Genomic DNA, 22,090 nt, shown 5'->3' on the forward strand with positions numbered 1-22,090 from the left:
GGGGACGCAAGATATTTTATATCTTATTAACAACAGTGAATACATAGAGCACGAGCCTACTTTTTAACTTGTGAAAGAGTTGAATAACTGTTAATATTGAACTTTATCAACACCTAAAGTTATTTGGTATACCGTATTTACGCGAATCTAAACCGCACTTTTTTTCCGGTTTTTGTAATCCAAAAAACCGCCTGCGGCTTAGAATCGAGTGCAAAGCAAGCGGAAGTTCTGAAAAATGTTGGTGGGTGTCGCCACAACTAACTTCTGCCGTCGAATATATGTAGCTGTACACAGGCATGCTTTGTACCAAAACCTCTGCGTCAGTAAATAAATTTAAAAAAAAGGTGGAAGACGAGCTTTTTTCCTCCGCCCCGAGTTTCGACCACTGCATTTTGGTACATTATCCAATGGAGTAAATACAAATTCCATATTGTACATCTTCGAATGCAGCAGCATTTCAATGTACTACGAAAATCCGACTGGCAAGACTGTTTGGGATGTTTGTCAATATGGCCAACTCTACGTTCTGAATTTTTTCCTACCTGTGAGAAGAGATGGTTGCTAATAGGAACTTTTATGAATTGTAAATCACATGCAGTATTTTCTTCACCCTAAGAATAATACGAATATAAGCATTTTGCCATGTATTGTTTCGTGTTTGCTGCTATCTCATTTAAATCCTATCTGCCTAATAAACTACGAAACTTGAGTGAGACAACAGCAAACGCGGAAGAATATACATATCATGTCATGTTTATATTCACATTATTCTTATGCCTAATAGTGATACAGTCAGAAATGAAGCACGGCAATTGACTAGATTTTTAAATCTAAGATGACTCTGATTTCCGTGCAGTATGTAATGAACTAAAGAGGCGCCTGCAAAGATTTTCAAACGGAGAAAAATTTTCGCTAAACTTTCGTTCAGAACATCATCTATCATACGCAGTCTATTATTTGGTTCTTGTTGATCGTTATCAAAGAAAGCAGTAGTGTAAGTAACAACAAACCGCAGTCTCTTGCCATTGTTTCGCTAATGAGACGAATCCTCTCTTTTTTTTTTTTTTTAATTGTAAGTGGCGGTAGCGCGCACAAAAGAAAGCCATGCCGCGAGGGGCGAAAGGCCGTAAACGCGTCCTATCAGAATTCGACAAACAATTCATGACACAGTACAGTAATGCATTTTCAGCTTAGAGTGACGTAAACACCTATAACAAAGAAAACGGCGCTTATCAGATCAAAGAAAAATAAGCAATCAATTCAAACCAAGCGAAGCACGTGAAAAAGGAAGGGTACCCATATAAATACGGACGGAGCGCCTGACGCATAGCAATGGCTACCTGGTAAACCTTAATTGCTTAGCTTACGACTCGAACCAAACTACTGTAGCTGTATCGTCATTCATTCGACCTAAATTGTGTCTCATATTACGATAGACCAACTTTGTTTCGATTTCGAGTCTCATTTTTCAGGTGCGGCTTAGATTCGAGTGCGGCTTAGACTCGAGTAAATACGGTAATTTGTATATCTGGGGTAATTAATTATTTTATTAAGAAAGCATCAGGTACTGTTACAGCATCCACTATGACAACAGCAATAAGCCAAAGACATATTAGCATTAATAAAACTGTAGTACTGCACAATAGAGGCCCAGTTATGGCAACTTCTCAGCAGTCAACACATTGGACTGAGGCTCAGTCGGATGCCTGTGGATGGATCTTGAACACTGTTATGGTGCAATGTTTCAAAAATCCAGCCTCACCCTCAAGTACCTGCCCTGTTTTGGAGACAAGTTTTGGATCTATTCATGGACTTACACATTCTAGAGGTAACTGTACAGTTCATGTGATCATTGACAGATACGTATGGTCATGCGCTGAGTACGACTGTTGCTCATGGGTACGAACTTGCTCAGTGTGCCAAAAGGCGGGTCACCATCTGTCTAAGTCATTAGTGAACCAACACAACACTTTGCTGACATACACATTGACTTGGTGGGACCTCTCCTACAGCGAAGGGTTTGTAAGTACATTTTCACAGCAATTGACCAATACAGTAGCTGGGCAGAAGCTGTAACCATTACAGACATTTCTGCTGAAACAGTGGCACAAACTTTTTTTACTAACCAGATTTCCTGCTTTGGATGTCCCACCAGCATCACTGCTGATCAAGGACGAGAATCTGAGCCAGTTTTGTTCCATGAGCTTACTAATCCCTATGCTTTCAACTACCACCACACTACCAGTTATCATTCGGACAGCAATGAGATGGTTGAAAGGTAGCATCACACTCTGAAATCTTCCTTAACATGCTCTTGAAACTTGTTGGATGTCCACTCTACATCTATCTCTAATTTTAGTGGGACTGTGGACTGCCATTAAACCTGATACTGGAGATTCTGCATTGGAATTTGTTTATGGTTAACCCTTCCAACTGCCATCGGACTTCAAGCAACAACACGTGTGTTCTCTATGTGAGCTTCATATCTCTCAGTTTCAACTGTCACTGGCAACTTGGTATATGGACACAAATATTTTTGCCCTTAAAGATCTTTATATGTGTTCACATGTTATGTTACATATGGACATTGTCAGGGCACTGTGACAGATACCCTATACTGCCCCTTACAACATCTTGGGACACACTTTGAAAGTACTGTTAAATGGTAGACCCACTATTGTGTCTTTGGGACAGATTAACCTTGCCTGCTTGCAGCTGGGAGATCCTACAATGGACCGCCATTCCAACTGTAGCCTGATGCCTACACTCAACAGTACAGGCACAGACAGAGCTCCACCCCACCGGAACAGCTTCTGCTGCACTTGAATGCTTTACAGATGTTGCCAGAACAAACTCCAGTTTGAAACTGGGCTGGTAGAGTCATACAATACAAATATCCGTTTATACCTGAATCTCTGCTCTACCAAGGGGAGGAGGGGGGCTGTTTGATGACACAATTAATTGATAAGTAAAGAGAAGCACAGGACATGAATAGTTCATGATATTGTTTGTTCTATGGCTCTTTATTTACCAACCAAGTTCGCATCCACGTGATTACTGCTTTTGCCAGTGCACACTAGTGAATTGCAATATTTCACCGTCATCAGCTTCATACCGTTTTTACTGTAGACAGTGTTCCCATAAATTCTGCCATATAAAGCTGTGCAGGCTCTTGTATACCATCTTCACACATAAAGGGCAGTCAAACGGAAATGAGACAGATGGGAAAAGTAAGTTAACTTTAATTATTTCAAAAGTAATTGCCATAACTATTAATACATCTATCTCATAGTGAGACAAGACAGTCGCTGCTTTTAGGGAAAAATTTTCATGATTCCCTATGGAACCATGGTTGTACCCAGATATGCACCTCATTGTCTGAAGCAAATCGATAGCCACAAGTTTTTTGTTCAGGGCTCAAAAAATTATGGGAATCGCATGGGAGATTGAGACTATAAGGAGGATGTGTAAGGGCTTCCCAGTGAAACATCTGCAGCATACTCAAAACCTTGGCAACATGTGGGCCCATATGTCTGTGACAGGCTTATGAATAATGTCTTCTTGGTTGTAAAAACTATTGCACTCATCACCAAAAACAACCCAGGAGTTTGGCAGACACTACTCATTGCTCATACACACAAGGGTCATTGTTGTTATCAACAACTCAGCATACGTGACACTTTCACGTTCCACAGAAAATGTAGATTGTTCTCGCTGATTATGCATGATGGCTCCATTGTTGGTGTGCAGGTAATGAGATGAAGTACGCTGAACAACCTGTAGTAGGTGCTGACGTTCGTTGTGGAGTCATCAATATGAAGAGAATCCAGGTAGGTATACTCAAAGCAGAATAATGTAAGCAGCAAGTGCAGATAACGTATACTTTATTGCTGATGTGACACACTGGAGAGCATGTACACAAACTACTGTTCAGAGGGAACTGCCAGTAAAAGATAGCGCCATATCGGAGCTCTGCTCTGCTCTGCTGATGCAAGAGCTGGCTCAGACAATAGATTGTTGAGGCACCACATAGTGTTTTTATTGTTGATAATAATCCTGCAAAAGATGCAGGTAATGAGAAATTCATCAAGTCTGAATCTGCAATGCTGATTACAACAAGTACCATTTCACCTGAACAGTCAGTGAGTGAATTCATCACCCTTCAATTTCCTAGCCATGTGGCAGATGGACATTCACCAGAAATAATGGGTTTACTGTCTCCCACAAACATTTCACCAGTTGGCTGCATCAAATTGTCTACAACACATCTTCAAACAGTATATATCACAACAGCTATGCCTGTAGTTCAAAACGCTAGAAATTTCACATGCTGCATATGACATATGTGACGACAGTTTGCAATTTCTACTTACCACCAGCACATGGGACACTCAGACTCTCCCACTATTTTGAGACATTATTGATATCTCCTCCACTGTGTGCAAATATCAGCACCTCAAGGGCCACAAGCTTTGACATGTACACAATCTGGGGGCCGACACATACAAATCTAAAATAGCGGGTTTATTGGTCACCTTCAATCATTATTTAAAGATGCTTAATTTCAAGAACTGCACCATGTCTGGTTCAATCAACTCCATTTCACAATTGAAAGTGCTCTGATTTCAAACAACAGTAAGGAATGTCTTCTCAGTTGCCTGCATCTGATGCACACAGCATCTTGGAAAATGACGCTGTAGGTGTGGTACCTCAAACTGTTAACAGTGTCACAGTCATTTTGAACCAACGCTACTAGTGTGCAGCAGTTTCCATTAGCAGAGCAGATATACACACACCAGCAAGAATGGGTGCCCTCTAGTGACTAATAAGAGTAACTCATTCAGCTCAATGACCAACGGGGACTGCACGGAAGTGTCAACAAGCTGCCAAAAATTTGGTGTCTGTATCATTTGTGTTTTGAACAGCAAGTAAGGGAGTACACCTCACCTTGCAGTTACCCAAACGACAGTACTGAGCGAATTTAGCTGCAATTGGCTGCTCTGAGAAGTGCCTATTTACCAATGTTCATAGAAGAAAAATACGTAGCTCACTGGAGGATTCCAATACTTTCACTGTTGACCACAACCAAACAACCAACAGTCTGTCCAGCCATGGCTGGTAAATGACAAAGATATAGTAAAGTAAAGTAAAGTCGATCAGCCAAGGAATCGGCCTTCACACCCAGCGTAGGCAATGTAAGCATAGATGAAATATGTACTTTTCACTGCTTTCCAGGCATTTTCCACAAACCAGGACTATTGTACATCACAGGAGCTCGTGTTTCAAGTTCTCGTGGACTCAGGATCAGCTGTTACTGTATTGCTTGTGGATCAGGACAGGCTTACTTTAGCCAACTATTGGCTTACAGCTGCTAACAACTCCAAAATTCCGATGCTTGGTAAAGAAACTGTGGAAATTTGTGATAAGGTCTTATGGGACCAAACTGCTGAGTTCTTCGGTCCCTAAGCCTACACACTACTTGTTGTTGTTGTTGTGGTCTTCAGTCCTGAGACTGGTTTGATGCAGCTCTCCATGCTACCCTATCCTGTGCAAGCTTCTTCATCTCACAGTACTTATTCCAACCTATGTCCTTCTGAATCTGCTTAGTGTATTCATCTCTTCGTCTCCCTCTACGATTTTTACCCTCCACACTGCCCTCCAATGCTAAATTTGTGATCCCTTGATGCATCAGAACATGTCCTACCAACCGGTCCCTTCTTCTTGTCATGTTGTGCCACAAACTCCTCTTCTCCCCAATTCTATTCAATACCTCCTCATTAGTTACATGATCTACCCATCTAATCTTCAGCATTCTTCTGTAGCACCACATTTGGAAAGTTTCTATTCTCTTCTTGTCCAAACTATTTACCGTCCATGTTTCACTTCCATATATGGCTACACTTCATACAAATACTTTCAGAAACGACTTCCTGACATTTATATCTATACTCGATGTTAACAAATTCCTCTTCTTCAGAAACGCTTTCCTTGCCATTGCCAGTCTACATTTTATATCCCCTCTACTTCGACCATCATCAGTTATTTTGCTCCCCAAATAGCAAACCTCCTTTACTACTTTAAGTGTCTCAATTCCTAATCTAATTCCCTCAGCATCACCCGACTTAATTCGACTACATTCCATGATCCTCATTTTGCTTTTGTTGAAGACACTGTCCATTCTGTTCAACTGCTCTTCCAAGTCCTTTGCTGTCTCTGACAGAATTACAATGTCATCAGCGAACCTCAAAGTTTTTATTTCTTCTCCTTGGATTTTAATACCTACTCTGAATTTTTCTTTTGTTTCCTTTACTGCTTGCTCAATATACAGATTGAATAACATCGGGGAGAGGCTACAACCCTGTCTCACTCCCTTCCCTACCACTGCTTCCCTTTCACGCCCCTCGACTCTTATAACTGCCATCTGGTTTGTGTACAAATTGTAAATAGCCTTTCGCTCCCTGTGTTTTACCCCTGCCACCTTTAGAATTTGAAAGAGAGTATTCCAGTCAACATTGTCAAAAGCTTTCTCTTAGTCTACAAATGCTAGAAACATAGATTTGCCTTTCCTTAATCTTCCTTCTAAGATAAGACGTAAGGTCAGTATTGCCTCACGTGTTCCAACATTTCTACGGAATCCAAACTGATCTTCCCCAAGGTCGGCTTCTAAAAGTTTTTCCATTCGTCTGTACAGAATTCGCGTTAGTATTTTGCAGCTGTGACTTATTAAACTGATAGTCCGGTAATTTTCACATCTGTCAACACCTGCTTTCTTTGGGATTGGAATTATTATATTCTTCTTGAAGTCTGAGGGTATTTCGCCTGTCTCGTACATCTTGCTCGCCAGATGGTAGAGTTTTGTCCTGACTTGCTCTCCCAAGGCCGTCAGTAGTTCTAATGGAATGTTGTCTACTCCCGGGGTCTTGTTTCGACTCAGGTCTTTCAGTGCTCTGTCAAACTCTTCATGCAGTATCATATCTCCCATTTCATCTTCATCTACATCCTCTTCCATTTCCATAACATTCTCCTCAAGTACATTGCCCTTGTATAGACCCTCTATATACTTCTTCTACCTTTCTGCTTTCCCTTCTTTGCTTAGAACTGTGTTTCTATCTGAGCTCTGGATATTCATACAAGTGGTTCTCTTTTCTCCAAAGGTCTCTTTAATTTTCCTGTAGGCAGTATCTATCTTACCCCTCGTGAGATAAGCCTCTACATCCTTACATTTGTTTTCTAGCCATCCCTGCTTAGCCATTTTGCACTTCCTGTCGATCTCATTTTTGAAACATTTGTATTCCTTTTTGCCTGCTTCATTTACTGCATTTTTATATTTTCTTCTTTCATCAATTAAATTCAATATTTCTTCTGTTACCCAAGGATTTCCACTAGCCCTCGTCTTTTAACCTACTTGATCTCTGCTGCCTTCACTATTTCATCCATCAGGACTACCCATTGTTCTTCTACTGTATTTCTTTCCCCCATTCCTGTCAATTGCTCCATTATGTTCTCCCTATAACTCTGTACAACCTCTGGTTTAGTCAGTTTATCCAGGTCCCATCTCCTTAAATTCCCACCTTTTTGCAGGTTCTTCAGTTTTAATCTACAGTTCATAACCAATAGATTGTGGTCAGAGTCCACATCTGCCCCTGGAAATGTCTTACAATTTAAAACATGGTTCCTAAATCTTTGTCTTACCACTATATAATCTATCTGATACCTTCTAGTATCTGCAGGATTCTTCCATATATACAACCTTCTTTTATGATTCTTGAAACAAGTGTTAGCTATGATTAAGTTATGCTCTGTGCAAAATTCTTCCAGACGGCTTCCTCTTTCATTTCTTACCGCCAATCCATATTCGCCTACTATGTTTCCTTCTCTCCCATTTCCTACTCTCGAATTCCAGTCACCCATGACGTATCAAATTTTCATTTCCCTTCACTACCTGAATAATTTCTTTTATCTCATCATACATTTCATCAATTTCTTCATCATCTGCAGAGCTAGTTGGCATATAAACTTGTACTACTGTAGTAGGCATGGGCTTCGTGTCTATCTTGGCCACAATAATGTGTTCACTATGTTGTTTGTAGTAGCTTACCCGCACTCCTATTTTTTTATTCATTATTAAACCTACTCCTGCATTACCCCTATTTGATTTTGTATTTTTAACCCTGTATTCATCTGACCAAATGTCTTGTTCCTCCTGCCACCGAACTTCACTAATTCCCACTATATCTAACTTTAACCTATCCATTTCCCTTTTTAAATTTTCTAACCTATCTGCCCGATTAAGGGATCTGACATTCCACGCTCCGATCCATAGAACGCCAGTTTTCTTTCTCCTGATAATGACGTCCTCCTGAGTAGTCCCCGCCCAGAGATCTAAATTGAGGGCTATTTTGCTTCCGGAAAATTTTACCCAAGAGGACGCCATCATCATTTAACCACACAGTAAAGCTACATGCCCTCGGGAAAAATTACGGCTGCAGTTTCCACTTGCTTTCAGCCGTTCGCAGTACCAGCACCTCAAGGCTGTTTCGGTTAGTGTTACATGACCAGATCAGTCAATCATCTAGACTGTTGCCCCTACAACTACTGAAAAGGCTGCTGCCCCTCTTCAGGAACCACACGTTTGTCTGGCCTCTCAACAGATACCCCTCCATTGTGGTTGCACCTACGGTAGAGCCATCTGTATCGCTGAGGCACGCAAGCCTCCCCACCAATGCAACGTCCATGGTTCATGGGGGGGGGGGGGGGGGGGGGGGGGGCACACTACTTAATCTGACGTAAACTAACTTACACTATGGACAACACACAAACCCATATCCGAGGAGGACTCAAATCTCCGATGGGGGATCCACAAAAGAAACTGTGGTTGCGAATCTAGTCTTAAAGACAGCATTTGTGATCACTGACATTATGGAACCCTTCTAGGTGCCGATTTTTGCACAATTATGACACTGACAATCTTCTTGTGCCAGGCACATGTATGGGTCACGAAACTGTCCCCAGCTGTCTTGGCAAAACAAAGACCTCTTACATCCAGCAATATGCTTTCCCAAGTGACGTGTCACAACACAGCGATGTAAATGGCATTTCTACGCCAGGTGCCACGATGACTGTCTGGGGTTCTAGTGGTGCACATCCTGCCACCCACAAGTACTCACTGAAGATATTCACATTGTAGTGGCAAATTCTGCCACCGAATGTAACAGCAACACCAAATGTAGCAGGAAGAGGTAGAAGGCACTGTATTAAGACTCGTCCGAGCTTTCTAAGTGATTTATTGTTTCCAACTACAGTGGGCCCCATTCCTCTTGATCTTCGTCACTGGGTCCCACAATGCTGAGGACACCACTTCGCTGTCTGCAAAACGGCTTGGCACGGAATGGCTGCCTCAGTGACCCATGCACGCACCGCTGTGTGTCGGCCTTGTACAGCAGCAGAGATGCGGCGTCATCAGGATGCTGGCAGTTGCCTCAACTGTCTGCGACCCTGCCAACTCTGCACCACTCGGTGTGAACTGCAAGCGGCCAGCTGGGTGCTTCTCGCCAGCCTGGCTAAGATCGCAGCGGCAACAAGCGTCCGCGGCCAGTGGGCCCCTTCTGCCTGTGATTTGCAACATGCAAAACTGCTACATATACTCTTTCAGCAATTTGACAGTCCTGTGGCCTCTATTTTACTTCGCAACTATTGGTATGCGTAAAACCATTGGTATGCATAACTCACTGCAACCCGGCCCGCACCTGTCTGTAACTTGTGCTCAGAATATTGCACAAACTAACTTTCCCTATCCTACACGGTGGTGCTGATACAATATTCCCCTCTTCAGAAAGACCCGGTCCCCGGGTCAACCCTTAAGTAGCTCTTAACTTGTTTTGGTCGGCACCTATGGCATATTTCCTTACTATTAGGAAACTTAAATGTAGTCTAGTGTCCCTTAAAACCAAGACATAAAACAAAACGTAAAAATTCCTTATTAGACGACCACTGCTCAATCAACCCCTTACCTACTCGTCTCACGCCCTCGGCATCCAATCCACTGGGACTTGGACTACCCTTGGTTCCCTCTTGGAATTAGCTCTCCACGTGATCAGAAAGAAAACAACACATAACAAAGTTAAGGCTGCAATGACACTTGGCACAGAGGTGCTCAAAATAATCATTGTTTGCCGTTTCCTTTCCCTATACTAAGCGACATGTTGCACAAGCTGTTTGGCTGATATGCGCCCTTCTTCCTCTAAAATCAACTTGTTTACGGATCTCAATAGACCTGGCTCCAGAGTGTGATTTACCAAGGTCAGATTCTACCTTGGCAGAAACTCTTAAAGTGGCTTCTGGCCAGTACAACTGTGGCTGCGTGATATTCAGTTGTACAGCTCCTGAAATTGACGCTGGCAGATGGAAGGTTGGTCCTATTATGTTACACTTAGTTCCATTGATTAAAATTCTGCCCCCCTTGAGCTCTGTACATTTTGCTTCTACAGATACTCCCCACTCAAAACAACTTGCTACTACTACCGAATTCTTGTAGGTGGAGAAGATCCAATGCATCCCGATTCGTTGCAAGCTCAATTTTGGCTCCACAATGTCCCTTGGACAGTCTATTCCTTTCCCCCTGGCTAAAAATAACTGCACCATGCCTGTGTCCGGATTGGTCCTTACCACCCTGGCTGGACATTCCCTTACCTTCCCTCTATGGCAGCTTCATAATTCCTCCCTTGCCATCTCAGCATACCGGTTTCTAGTTGCCGAGATCAGTCATACCTCTTTAGTTTTCACTTCCACAAACTTGCTCAACGCTCCCCACTTCACTGGATATGGGTGGATCGTGTTAACACTGAAACCTTGCATCTTCCCCATAACCGGGAAATGGACCAAAATACACACTCGTGCGGCGTTGGTTGTTACCCTTACTGTTGCCACATGGTAGAAAAATAGCAAATTTTGCTCACTGGGCTCCATTATTAAATATAACCCAGACGGTAGTTCCTTCTGCGCCTTGCACTGTCAGCTACTCCTTGCAAAAGTGTGGTTAACACCACCCTGCTATGTAGTACTTCAAGATGTCCCTGTAGGGTTCGTAGGTTACGATTTATTAAGTCTTCCGATGCCTTATCGTATTCCTCTCCCTATCCTGCTAATGCGCGGAGCAACCGTGTGTTATTCAGGACTTCCCGTTCCAATGTCCCTATCTGAGTTGCATGCCAAGCTTGCGTTGCCCTACTCTCCTTTGTGAGTTGCCTCACTGCTTCCACTGTATTGTTCAGTTCTTTTATATTGCTTTCATCTGCGGTTCCAAAAACTGTCCCCCCTGCATTCAGCCATCCTCGTTTCCGTCTTACCCATGGCACCGCTTCCTCCATCCGTCCTACCTGCTTCCGTAGCATCTTATAAGCCTCATGCAATTTCTAATACTCCCCTGCAACTGACTTCAGCATTCCCTTGCCCTCTGCACATTGCCTAAGCTCTTTGAACACTTCCTCAAGCTTCCTTACTTCATTTTGCATTTCCCATATGTTCCACACCAACCTTAATGCCCACTGGTGACTCGACACCACCACACCTTCCTGCATTGAGTACAGCACACCTCCATCCAGGTGCTGCACCCGTAAGGCGTCCACCCCGATGATGAAGAGATGAATCACTGCCAATGCTCCCCCTTTCGGTGACTGAGAACAGGGATCACCATCATCCTTCCTCCCTCTTCAAAAGGACTGCTGTCCACAGCAGGCTATATTCGAAAATAGTCTTAAAGACAGCATTTGTGATCACTGACATACAACATATGAAAATACAATGCCTAATTACTCTACACAAACCCAATGATACATGACAAATACATGACAAGAAAATAAAAAAAAAACTACAAATACTCTACTACTTTCTGGATCGCAAAGCATACAGTTCTTCATGCTGTACTTTATCTTCCTGGTTTCTTTCTGTGCTTAGCACCTCTCTTCACTCTCTCTTTCTTCCTCTTTCCTTCCTGTGACATGCCTGGAATCACATCTGGGCAACCCTTAAATGGCTGTAACCGCCCAGTGTGTACTATCGTTGTTCTAGTTGGCAGCTGAAGCATAACATTTATGGGAGATGTGGTTTCAACAACTTGGTATGGCCCTTGGTACCTCATGAGGAACTTCTTCCTTTTCCCTTTTTGTGTATAGGGGCTGGACAGCATTACCCATTCCCCCACTCTGTACTGCAGTAAACTTCCTTTCCGCTTTACTGCGTCTTCCTGCCTTTCCAAATCCTTTGTATTCGCCTTTTGTACCCATTTCCAAACATCCTGAATTGTCCTTGCGAACTGACGTACAGATTCATCGGTCCTTCCTTTCTTTAGCCTCACCAAATCAAACAGTGACGGCATTTTTCGCCCGTACACTACCTCATATGGAGACAAGCCAGTATTTGTATGGACTTTTGCATTGAATGTGTATAAAATATGCTTCAAATACTCATCCCACTGATGGTGATGAGAATCTACATAAAAACTCAGCACCTTCCCGATTGTTCTGTGTACCCGTTCTGTCCTTCCGTTGGCCTGTGGATGCAATGCACTCGTCCTCAACTTCTTTACATTCAACAATTTACACAGTTCCTTCATTAAATCCGACATGAAGTTGGTCCCTTGGTCAGTAATTATTGTCTCCAGTGCACTAAACTTCAAAATCCTGTTGTTTACTAACACTTGCACGATCATTGCTGCCTGTTGATTTGGCATAGCCACCACCTACACATACCTCGAAAAATGGTCTGTTATTGTCAGTATTCTCAAGTGTGTATTGTCTGCTGTCAACTGTGCTACTTTTTCCAACAAAATCCGCACCGCTTCTGGTTCCGTCACACCTCGCGTCCCTGACTCTGCCGTTGTGTTGCTTTCATTCCCAGAACGTCCAATACTCAAAAGAAAACTGGTCAAAACTTACACATCTTGTGAATATAATGCGGGCAGTGGGCTCGAACGTTGTACTGGACAGGCGATGTCTGCTATTCTGACACCAAATGTAGTGGCAACTTCTGTCACCGAATGTAACAGCAACACCAAATGTAGCGGGAAGAGGTAGAAGGCACCATATTAAGACTCGTCTGAGCTTTCCAAGTAATGTATTGTTTCCAGCTACGGTCCCCCCATTCCTCTTGATGTGTGTCACTGGGTCCCGCAATGCTGAGGACACCACTTCGCTGTCTGTGAAACGGCTTGGTGTGGAATGGCTGCCTCAGTGACCCGTGCACGCAACACTGTTGTCGGCTTTGTATGGCAGCAGAGATGCGGAGTCATCAGGATGCCAGCAGTTGACTCAGTGGTCTGCAGCCCTGCCGACTCAGCGCCGCTTGGTGTGAGCCGCAGGCAGCCAGGTGCGTGCTTCTCGCTGGCATGGCTAAGATCGCGGTGACAACAAGCGCCCGCGATCCAGAGTCCAAATCTGTGGCCCTCACCCCAGGATGCCTCCAGCATGTGTTGGAAGCCATGACGACTGCCCGCCGTAGCGAGTCGTGGAGTGGCCCGCCGCTAGTTGGCTACGGACCCCGCGTCAGCCTCAGAGGGTCGAACTAGCGACCCGCCGTGGCCTGGAACACTGGCGCCCAATCTGCTGCTGCATGTGTGTGACACGCCCGACTGTCCAGGAGAGCTGCCACACTTGAATGAATCTCGTTAGAAACCCGCACCCATTTATATGCGGCTGTCCGCCTCTGTTTTGCCATACGCGCCACTTTCGCGCCACATACTCATAACACGCTAGGTTTGCTAGTGGGACCCTTCTGCCTGTGATTTGCAACATGCAAAACCGCTATGTATACTCTTTCAGCAATCTGACGGCCCTGTGGCCTCTATTCTATTTCGCAGCTGTTGGTATGCGTAACTCACTGCAATCCAGCCTGCACCTGGCTGTAACTTGTGCTCAGAATATTGCACAAAACTAACTTTCCCTATCCTAAACGGTGGTGCCGCTACAACAGTTTGAAGTGTGCTTATCGTGATTTAAGGGTTTCCTATCTGCATTGAGTGCCCCTACCTGGACCCTCTCCACATTGGTGACTCCATGATGAATGTCAGCACCTATTACGGATTGCTTAGCATACTTCATCTCATCACCCATATGCCAACACTGGATCCATCATCCATTTAAGTTCTGGTGAACATCAAGTGCAAGACAGTGACATTCCTAAAGTTTCAATTAATGCCACAAATCAGTAGAAACAATCTACATTTTCTGTGAAATGGAAAAGTGGTACTTATGTGCCATGCTACTGGTAGCTCCAATGACCCTTGAATACATGAACAATGCGTACTGATTGCAGACTTTCTGGGTGATTTCACTAAATAGTGTACCATGTTTTCCTACCAACAAGGCACTACTCATTAGCCTATCACAAACATGTGAGCCCACATGTTGCCAAGGTCATTTCCAGTACACTGCTGAAGTACTGCTGGGAAGCTCTTACACATCCTCCACACAGCTCTGATCTTGCCCCATGCGATTTCCATATTTTTTTGAGCCCTGGAGAAAGATATTAGTGGCTGTCAATTTGCTTCAGATGAAGAGGTGTATGCCTGGATGCAATGACAATTCTGTAGGCAACAGCAAACAATTTTCCAAGAAGGCATTGATCAACTTGTCCCACAGTGAGATAAATGTATTAACAGTTACAGCAAATACTTTTGTCTTACTTTTTTCCCCCATTTGTCTCTTTTCATCTGACTGTGCCTTATACAACTGCTGTGACATCAAATTTAACAATTAAAATTTCAATATCAAAGAAATTAACAAACTAATTTATTGTTCAGTTTGCCAATCAGCGCAACATCAAGAGTATTTGAGACCCATGATATTCCACTACTGCTTCTAAACCTCATTGAAACGACTCCATGGCAAAGAGAGGATAAGGATGGAACAACAATTAAATATATTGGTAAAATGTGGTCATCTTATTGTTTTTCAAATGCTACAATATGTGTTATAAACTAACATTACACAGCACCCTTATATTCCAGATGGAAGTTGGAAGAAGGTGAAAGATGATGACAAAATGAAACTTACTCGAATTGAAGGTATAGTATGGCTAACACTCAGACAATTACTCCTGGATCCAAAATGTCCAACATATTATGATATGAATGAGTACCGTAAACAACAACTACTGAAGGTAAGTATTATGAAATGCTGTAATGGAATTTTCAGATTACTGTGCTTTCTACACATTGAAGTACTAAGCAGAATGTTTTAATGGACTCTTAGGTTTTACAACTCTACCATTGTGCCTGTTTCATAAGTGTGTATTCTTTCATCAGTTAATGCATCTATGTTGTAAAACAAAGTTGCAGAAACTACAGTCAATCATTTCAAACAATTACAATCACAGAGGAAACTCAAAATGACGCTAATGAGGCAGAACTGTTTTAAACTGCTGTTATTTAAAATTTGGTCTTCAGCCTAGGTCCCTCTATACAGAAAGAAATGAACACTCCTGTACACTGAATACTTTTCTGTTTGTCTTCAGCTTCTACATATTACCCTCTCCATGTCAGTTTGTTATCGCACAGCACCTTCCTTGTCAGTTGCTGAGATAATTGAATGAGTGATGGGATGATGAAACTTTTGGAATATATTAGAGCACTCAAATTACATCAAACATGTATGTGTGAAAATGTAGTTGCCCCTGTCAGATCATAGGTAAAAAATTTTAGCCTCATCTCCTGTTGTCCTGCCTTTTCTACCCCTTTTCTAGACCATGCTCCTCCTTTGCCCTCACTTCTTCCATTTTTATCCCACTCCAACAAAGATAATCATGCATTACAGCCATGCCACAGAATTGAGACACACAACAGCACAGTAATCAGTGCCCATGCATTAATTCTTTGTTTCTTAGCAACTTCATAAGGTGAGCTTGTTTGTGTGCTTATTTGTCCCTAACTACATTCCACAGTGAGTGGTGGTCTTCAAACATTCCACAGTTTCCACTCTACCCAATATTTTCTGTTACCACGAAAATACTAAAAATTAGGATACAAGCCATCAAAAAAGAAAAAGAAGTTTACTCCATGGAGTTTTATGTATACATCAATACTGATGCAACACATTACTGTTATACTATTTGTTTTTAAAACCAATTGAAAAGATGATAATAAAATGGAAGTCTTTTGTATCTTTATGACCAAAATTCCACATTCAGATATTGACTTGAGACATTTCAGTTATAGCAAAAGAAAAATTCCAGTTAACATTGTGCACATGCTTGACCATCATGATACTTTACGAATCCCTATGACAGTAAGCTCTTGTAGACAAGTGTGACACACACAGCTTGGTTACATCTACTGTGCCAGTTTCAAGTAATAGCTCTCTCTGAAATGTGTCAATGCATATTCAACCATATTTCATTTCATATATAATCATTTAAACATGATTGATAAGAAGATGATGTCATCTAAACCAGAAATGAATATGCATTGATGCACTTCATAGAGAATGGCACCATAGCCAAAGTTGTGATCATAAATAAATACATTTCATAACAGTCAAGGTGGAGAATGTTGTCATTCGAAAATCCTTTAAGACTACTGACACAAGAAAATTCATTACATGCAGATTAGAAGATTTACATTTCCTATGTTTACAGTAATTTATAATATTTGTTAAAAAAATCAAAACCATAACTTTTCATGTACTTATTAGTGAAAAAACTAACGCTGATGTAATTTTAACCTTCTTACCAACAAACTTCTTGAACAACTATATGGTGTGTTACATTTGTCACTTGATATACGCTATTGACCCTTAAAACTGCTACACCACGAAGATGACATGCTACAGACGCGAAATTTAAGCTACAGGAAGAAGATGCTGTGATATGCAAATGATTAGCTACTCAGAGCATTCACACAAAGTTGGCACCGGTGGCGACACCTACAACGTGCTGACATGAGGGAAGTTTCCAACCGATTTCTCATACATAAACAGCAGTTGACCGGCGTTGCCTGTTGAAACGTTGTTGTGATGCCTTGCGTAAGGAGGAGAAATGCGTACCATCATGTTTCCGACTTTGATAAAGGTCAGATTGTAGCCTACCACGATTGCAGTTTATAGTATCGCGACACTGCTGCTCACGTTGGTCGAGATCTAATGACTGTTAGCAGAATATGGAATCGGTGGCTTCAGGAGGGTAATACGGAACGCCGTGCTGGATCCCAACGGCCTCGTATCACTAGCAGTCGGGATGACAGGCATCTTATCCGCATGGCTGTAATGTATCGTGCAGCCATGTCTCGATCCGTGAGTCAACAGATGGGGACATTTGCAAGACAACAACTATCTGCACGAACAGTTCGATGATGTTTGCAGCATCATGGACTATCAGCTCGGAGACCATGGCTGCGTGTTACACTTGATGCTGCATCACAGACAGGAGCGCCTGCGATGGTGTACCCAACAATGAACCTAGGTGCATGAATGGCAAAACGTCATTTTTTTTCGGATCAATCCAGGAGCTGTTTACAGCATCATGATGGTCGCATCCGTATTTGACAACATCACGGTGAATGCACATTGGAAGCATGTATTCGTCATTGCCATACTGGCGTATCACCCGACGTGATGGTATAGGGTGCCATTGGTTAACATCTCAGTCACCTCTTGTTCGCATTGACAGCACTTTGAGCAGTGGACGTTACATTTCAGATGTGTTACGACCCTTCCCTCTACCCTTCATTTGATCCCTGCAAAACTGTACATTTCAGCATGATAATGCATGACCAACTGATTTTAATTGATGAAAGGAGAAAACACAAAAATGCAGTAAGTGAAGCAGGCAAAAAGGAATACAAACATCTCAAAAATGAGATCGACAGGAAGTGCAAAATGGCTAAGCAGGGGTGGCTAGAGGACAAATGTAAGGATGTAGAGGTTTATCTCACGAGGGTAAGATAGATACTGCCTACAGGAAAATTAAAGAGACCTTTGGACAAAAGAGAACCACTTGCATGAATATCAAGAGCTCAGATGGAAGCCCAGTTCTAAGCAAAGAAGGGAAAGCAGAAACGTGGAAGGAGTATAGAGAGGGTCTATACAAGGGCAATGTACTTGAGGACAATATTGTGGAAATGGAAGAGAATGTAGATGAAGATGAAATGGGAGATATGATAGTGCATGAGGAGTTTGACAGAGCACTGAAAGACCTGAGTCGAAACAAGACCCCAGGAGTAGATAACATTCTATTAGAACTACTGCCGGCCTTGGGAGAGCCAGTCAGGACAAAACTCTACCATCTGGTGAGCAAGATGTATGAGACATGCGAAATTCCCTCAGATTTCAAGAAGAATATAATAATTCCAATCCCAAAGACAGCAGGTGTTGACAGATGTGAAAATTACCGAACTATCAGTTTAATAAGTCACAGCTGCAAAATACTAATGCGAATTCTTTACAGATGACTGGAAAAACTGGTAGAAGCTGACCTCGGGGAAGATCAGTTTGGATTCCGTAGAAATGTTGGAACATGTGAGGCAATGCTGACTCTACGACTTATCTTAGAAGAAAGATTAAGGAAAGGCAAACCTACGTTTCTAGCATTTGTAGACTTAGAGAAAGCTTTTGACAATGTTGACTGGAATACTCTTTCAAATTCTGAAGGTGGCAGGGGTAAAATACAGGGAGCGAAAGGCTATTTACAGTTTGTACAGAAACCAGATAGCAGTTATAAGAGTCAAGGGGCATGAAAGGGAAGCAGTGGTTGGGAAGGGAGTGAGACAGGGTTGTAGCCTCTCCCCGATGTTATTCAATCTGTATATTGAGCAAGCAGTAAAGGAAACAAAAGAAAAGTTCGGAGTAGGTATTAAAATCCATGGAGAAGAAGTAAATACTTTGAGGTTCACCGATGACATTGTAATTCTGTCAGAGACAACAAGGGACTTGGAAGAGCAGTTGAACGGAATGGACAGTGTCTTGAAAGGAGGATATAAGATGAACATCAATGAAAGCAAAATGAGTATAATGGAATGTAGTCGAATTAAGTAGGGTGATGCTGAGGGAATTAGATTTGGAATTGAGACACTTAAAGTAGTAAATGAGTTTTGCTATTTGGGGAGCAAAATAACTGATGATGGTCGAAGTAAAGAAGATATAAAATGTAGACTGGTAATGGCAAGGAAAGCGTTTCTGAAGAAGAGGAATTTGTTAACATCGAGTATAGATTTAAGTGTCAGGATGTCGTTTCTGAAAGTATTTGTATGGAGTGTAAACATGTATGGAAGTGAAACATGGACAATAAATAGTTTAGACGAGAAGAGAATAGAAGCTTTCGAAATGTGGTGCTACAGAAGAATGCTGAGGATCAGGTGGGTAGATCACATAACTAATGAGGAGGTATTGAATAGAATTGGGGAGAAGAGGAGTTCATGGCACAACTTGACTAGAAGAAGGGATCGGTTGGTAGGACATGTTCTGAGGCATCAAGGGATCACCAATTTAGTACTGGAGGGCAGCGTGGAGGGTAAAAATCGTAGAGGGAGACCAAGAGATGAATACACCAAGCAGATTCAGAAGGATGTAGGCTGCAGTAGGTACTGGGAGATGAAGCTTGCACAGGATAGAGTAGCATGGAGAGCTGCATCAAACCAGTCTCAGGACTGAAGACCACCACAACAACAACAACAACAATAATGCACGACCGCATGTTGCAGGTCCTGTACGGGCCTTTCTGGATACATAGAATGTTCGACTGTTGCCCTGGCCAGCACATTCTCCTGATCTCTCACCAATTGAAAACGTCTGGTCAATGGTGGCCGAGCAACTGGCGCTCGTCACAACACGCCAGTCACTACTCTTGATGAACTGTGGTATCGTGTTGAAGCTGCATGGGCAGCTGTACCTGTACAAGCCATCCAAGCTCTGTGTTACTCAATGCCCAGGCGTATCAAGGCCGTTATTATGGCCAGAGGTGGTTGTTATGGGTACAGATTTCTCAGGATCTATGCACCCAAATTGCGTGAAAATGTAATCACATGCCAGTTCTAGTATAATATATTTGTCCAATGAATACCCGTTTATCATCTGCATTTCTTCTTGGTGTAGCAATTTTAATGGCCAGTAGTGTATGTTTTGCCATCACAATGCTTTGTGACAAATTGTTACTGGCCATGCCAAAAACTGCTACAGACATCTCATCACAGTATTAAACTAATCAAATTAGTGCTGTACAGAAAAAGCATAAAAGGTCTAACCTAAATAACATCAAATCTTATAATCAGTGGTTGGTTTATGTTTACACGATGAAGATGATTATGACCTATAACAGTCCATTTATTCAGAATTCATTGCTATCTTGAAACATTTTATTTTCTCTTTAAGCTTCAAGGTTATTTACACGATGTCTTGGTTGATCAGCTGTCACCTCTCTCAGAGCTACAATATTGGCTGAGTCATATTGCAGTATCACAGGTTCCCCCCACTGGCAAAAAACCACTAATATTAGAAGTTCTGCCACAGGTAAGAATGCACATCAGTGGAGTTTAGTGGTCTTGTATGCCTTCCTATGCTGTCTGATTATTTCCCATCATACCAGATCAGAGAATCTTTACTGAGAAGAAGTGAAACTCAATGGAAAAGAATAGCTCAAAGACAAGTTAAAGTTCTATTTCACTGCAAGCAAGGTGATATGGCTGAAATTGCTAAGAGGTAAGATTAACATTATAGACAACATTCTCAGGATAAATGAATTACTGACCTAATGAAATTTTTCTGTAGGCTTAGTTCTGCCTACGATCCAGAAACACTTGAGAAACTCGCTGGTACTGCACCAACATGTGCCGAATGTGGAGAACGTGCTGCTAAAAAGTGTTCACGTTGCAAAGCTCTCTGGTATTGTGGCCGGTAAGAGTAGAATTTAGTTTTCCAAAAAAGAATCGTTTGTATTGTAAGTAACTTGTTTTACCCAGATTTAATAACTATTGGAGGAGAAAAAACATCGTAGGTCTGCTACATAGTGGTCAACACAAGATGATGATCACTCACTACCTACAAATTGTAGCCCTCAGATAACATGAAGAATGCGAAAATGATGTACACTGTGTTTTTGGAGGCAGCTGGGATTCCACAATCTGCATACCTATTAATGTGTGTAGGCTTAGGATCAACTGTAGGAGAAAACTAAAAAAAGCATAACTTCACTGTGAATTAAGAACAATAAGCGAACATACAGTCTGTCTGAAACAGCACATCTGTGAAAACGATATCTGTTGCTAACATTGAGTATCATTTTGCTAAACCCTGTGCTTTGAACATGGTTGGATCCTCATTTGCAAGCTAGTCAGGATTGTTCCATTCCTAGTGTGTGGCCTGGAGGGGGAGTCGGAGTCAGTATATTTCGGTCTCCACTTTCAATGTGGCCATATGTACGTACGAGTTTGTTATGACTGAGTGTATACGAGGACAAGGAAGAAAATTCCGGGGTATTTCCCGGTTAAAAGTACACTTTCTTCCGGGTGAAAATACAATTTTCCGTGTTAAGTGACAGTATACTTTCCCTCGGGATCCTAATACTTTGAATGGTTAAGGTTTTATACACCAGCGTAGAACCTCCCGCCACCTTAGGAAAGGACCTCAGAAAAAAGGTGTTTTGGAAAGATCACGTTTAAAAAGTGACGAACATATCTGTGCGCCACACGGCGCGGACATAGACTTTACACGTGCACTTGGTCGGTGTGGAGGGGGTAAATGGGCGGGGATTGTGCAATGTCAGCGGCTGTCGCTAAGAAAGACTAAAATAAGTTAGTAGTTTCAATTTTCTGTTTTTATATTATTTCCACGTTATTAGCAATCAGCCATTAATGTCTTAATGAAGCTATTTCTGTCAGTTTTGTAGAGAAATTTGCTTCTATTAATTTTTTCCGCTGAGGCAGTTAGTTTATTTGAAATGAAGTGTTTATTCCGCACTGTTGGCTACAAAACAATATTGCAGAGTATGAATTAAAAAAAAAATCTAAGTTACCAGATAGCAGAATGTTATGGTACTTTGAGCTGTGGAGTCTAGTTTTGAAATGAATAATACGCCAAGAACTGCTTCCTTATTTGCATTTCTTATCTGTGTA

At 42.1% G+C, this 22,090-nt stretch overlaps 1 protein-coding gene across 1 annotated transcript in view; it reads left to right on the forward strand.

Moving 5' to 3' along the window:
- LOC124619819 (zinc finger MYND domain-containing protein 10) overlaps positions 1–22,090 on the forward strand; it is a 96,320-nt gene that overhangs the window by 49,036 nt on the left and 25,194 nt on the right. The window contains exons 5-9 of the mRNA XM_047146420.1: positions 14,795–14,919; positions 15,002–15,153; positions 20,352–20,489; positions 20,566–20,678; positions 20,748–20,873. Of these exons, the coding sequence (XP_047002376.1) occupies positions 14,795–14,919; positions 15,002–15,153; positions 20,352–20,489; positions 20,566–20,678; positions 20,748–20,873 (654 nt within the window). The remainder of the gene's footprint in view (positions 1–14,794; positions 14,920–15,001; positions 15,154–20,351; positions 20,490–20,565; positions 20,679–20,747; positions 20,874–22,090) is intronic.

This window comes from Schistocerca americana, chromosome 6, assembly GCF_021461395.2.
Source record: "Schistocerca americana isolate TAMUIC-IGC-003095 chromosome 6, iqSchAmer2.1, whole genome shotgun sequence".
Lineage (NCBI taxonomy): Eukaryota > Metazoa > Arthropoda > Insecta > Orthoptera > Acrididae > Schistocerca > Schistocerca americana.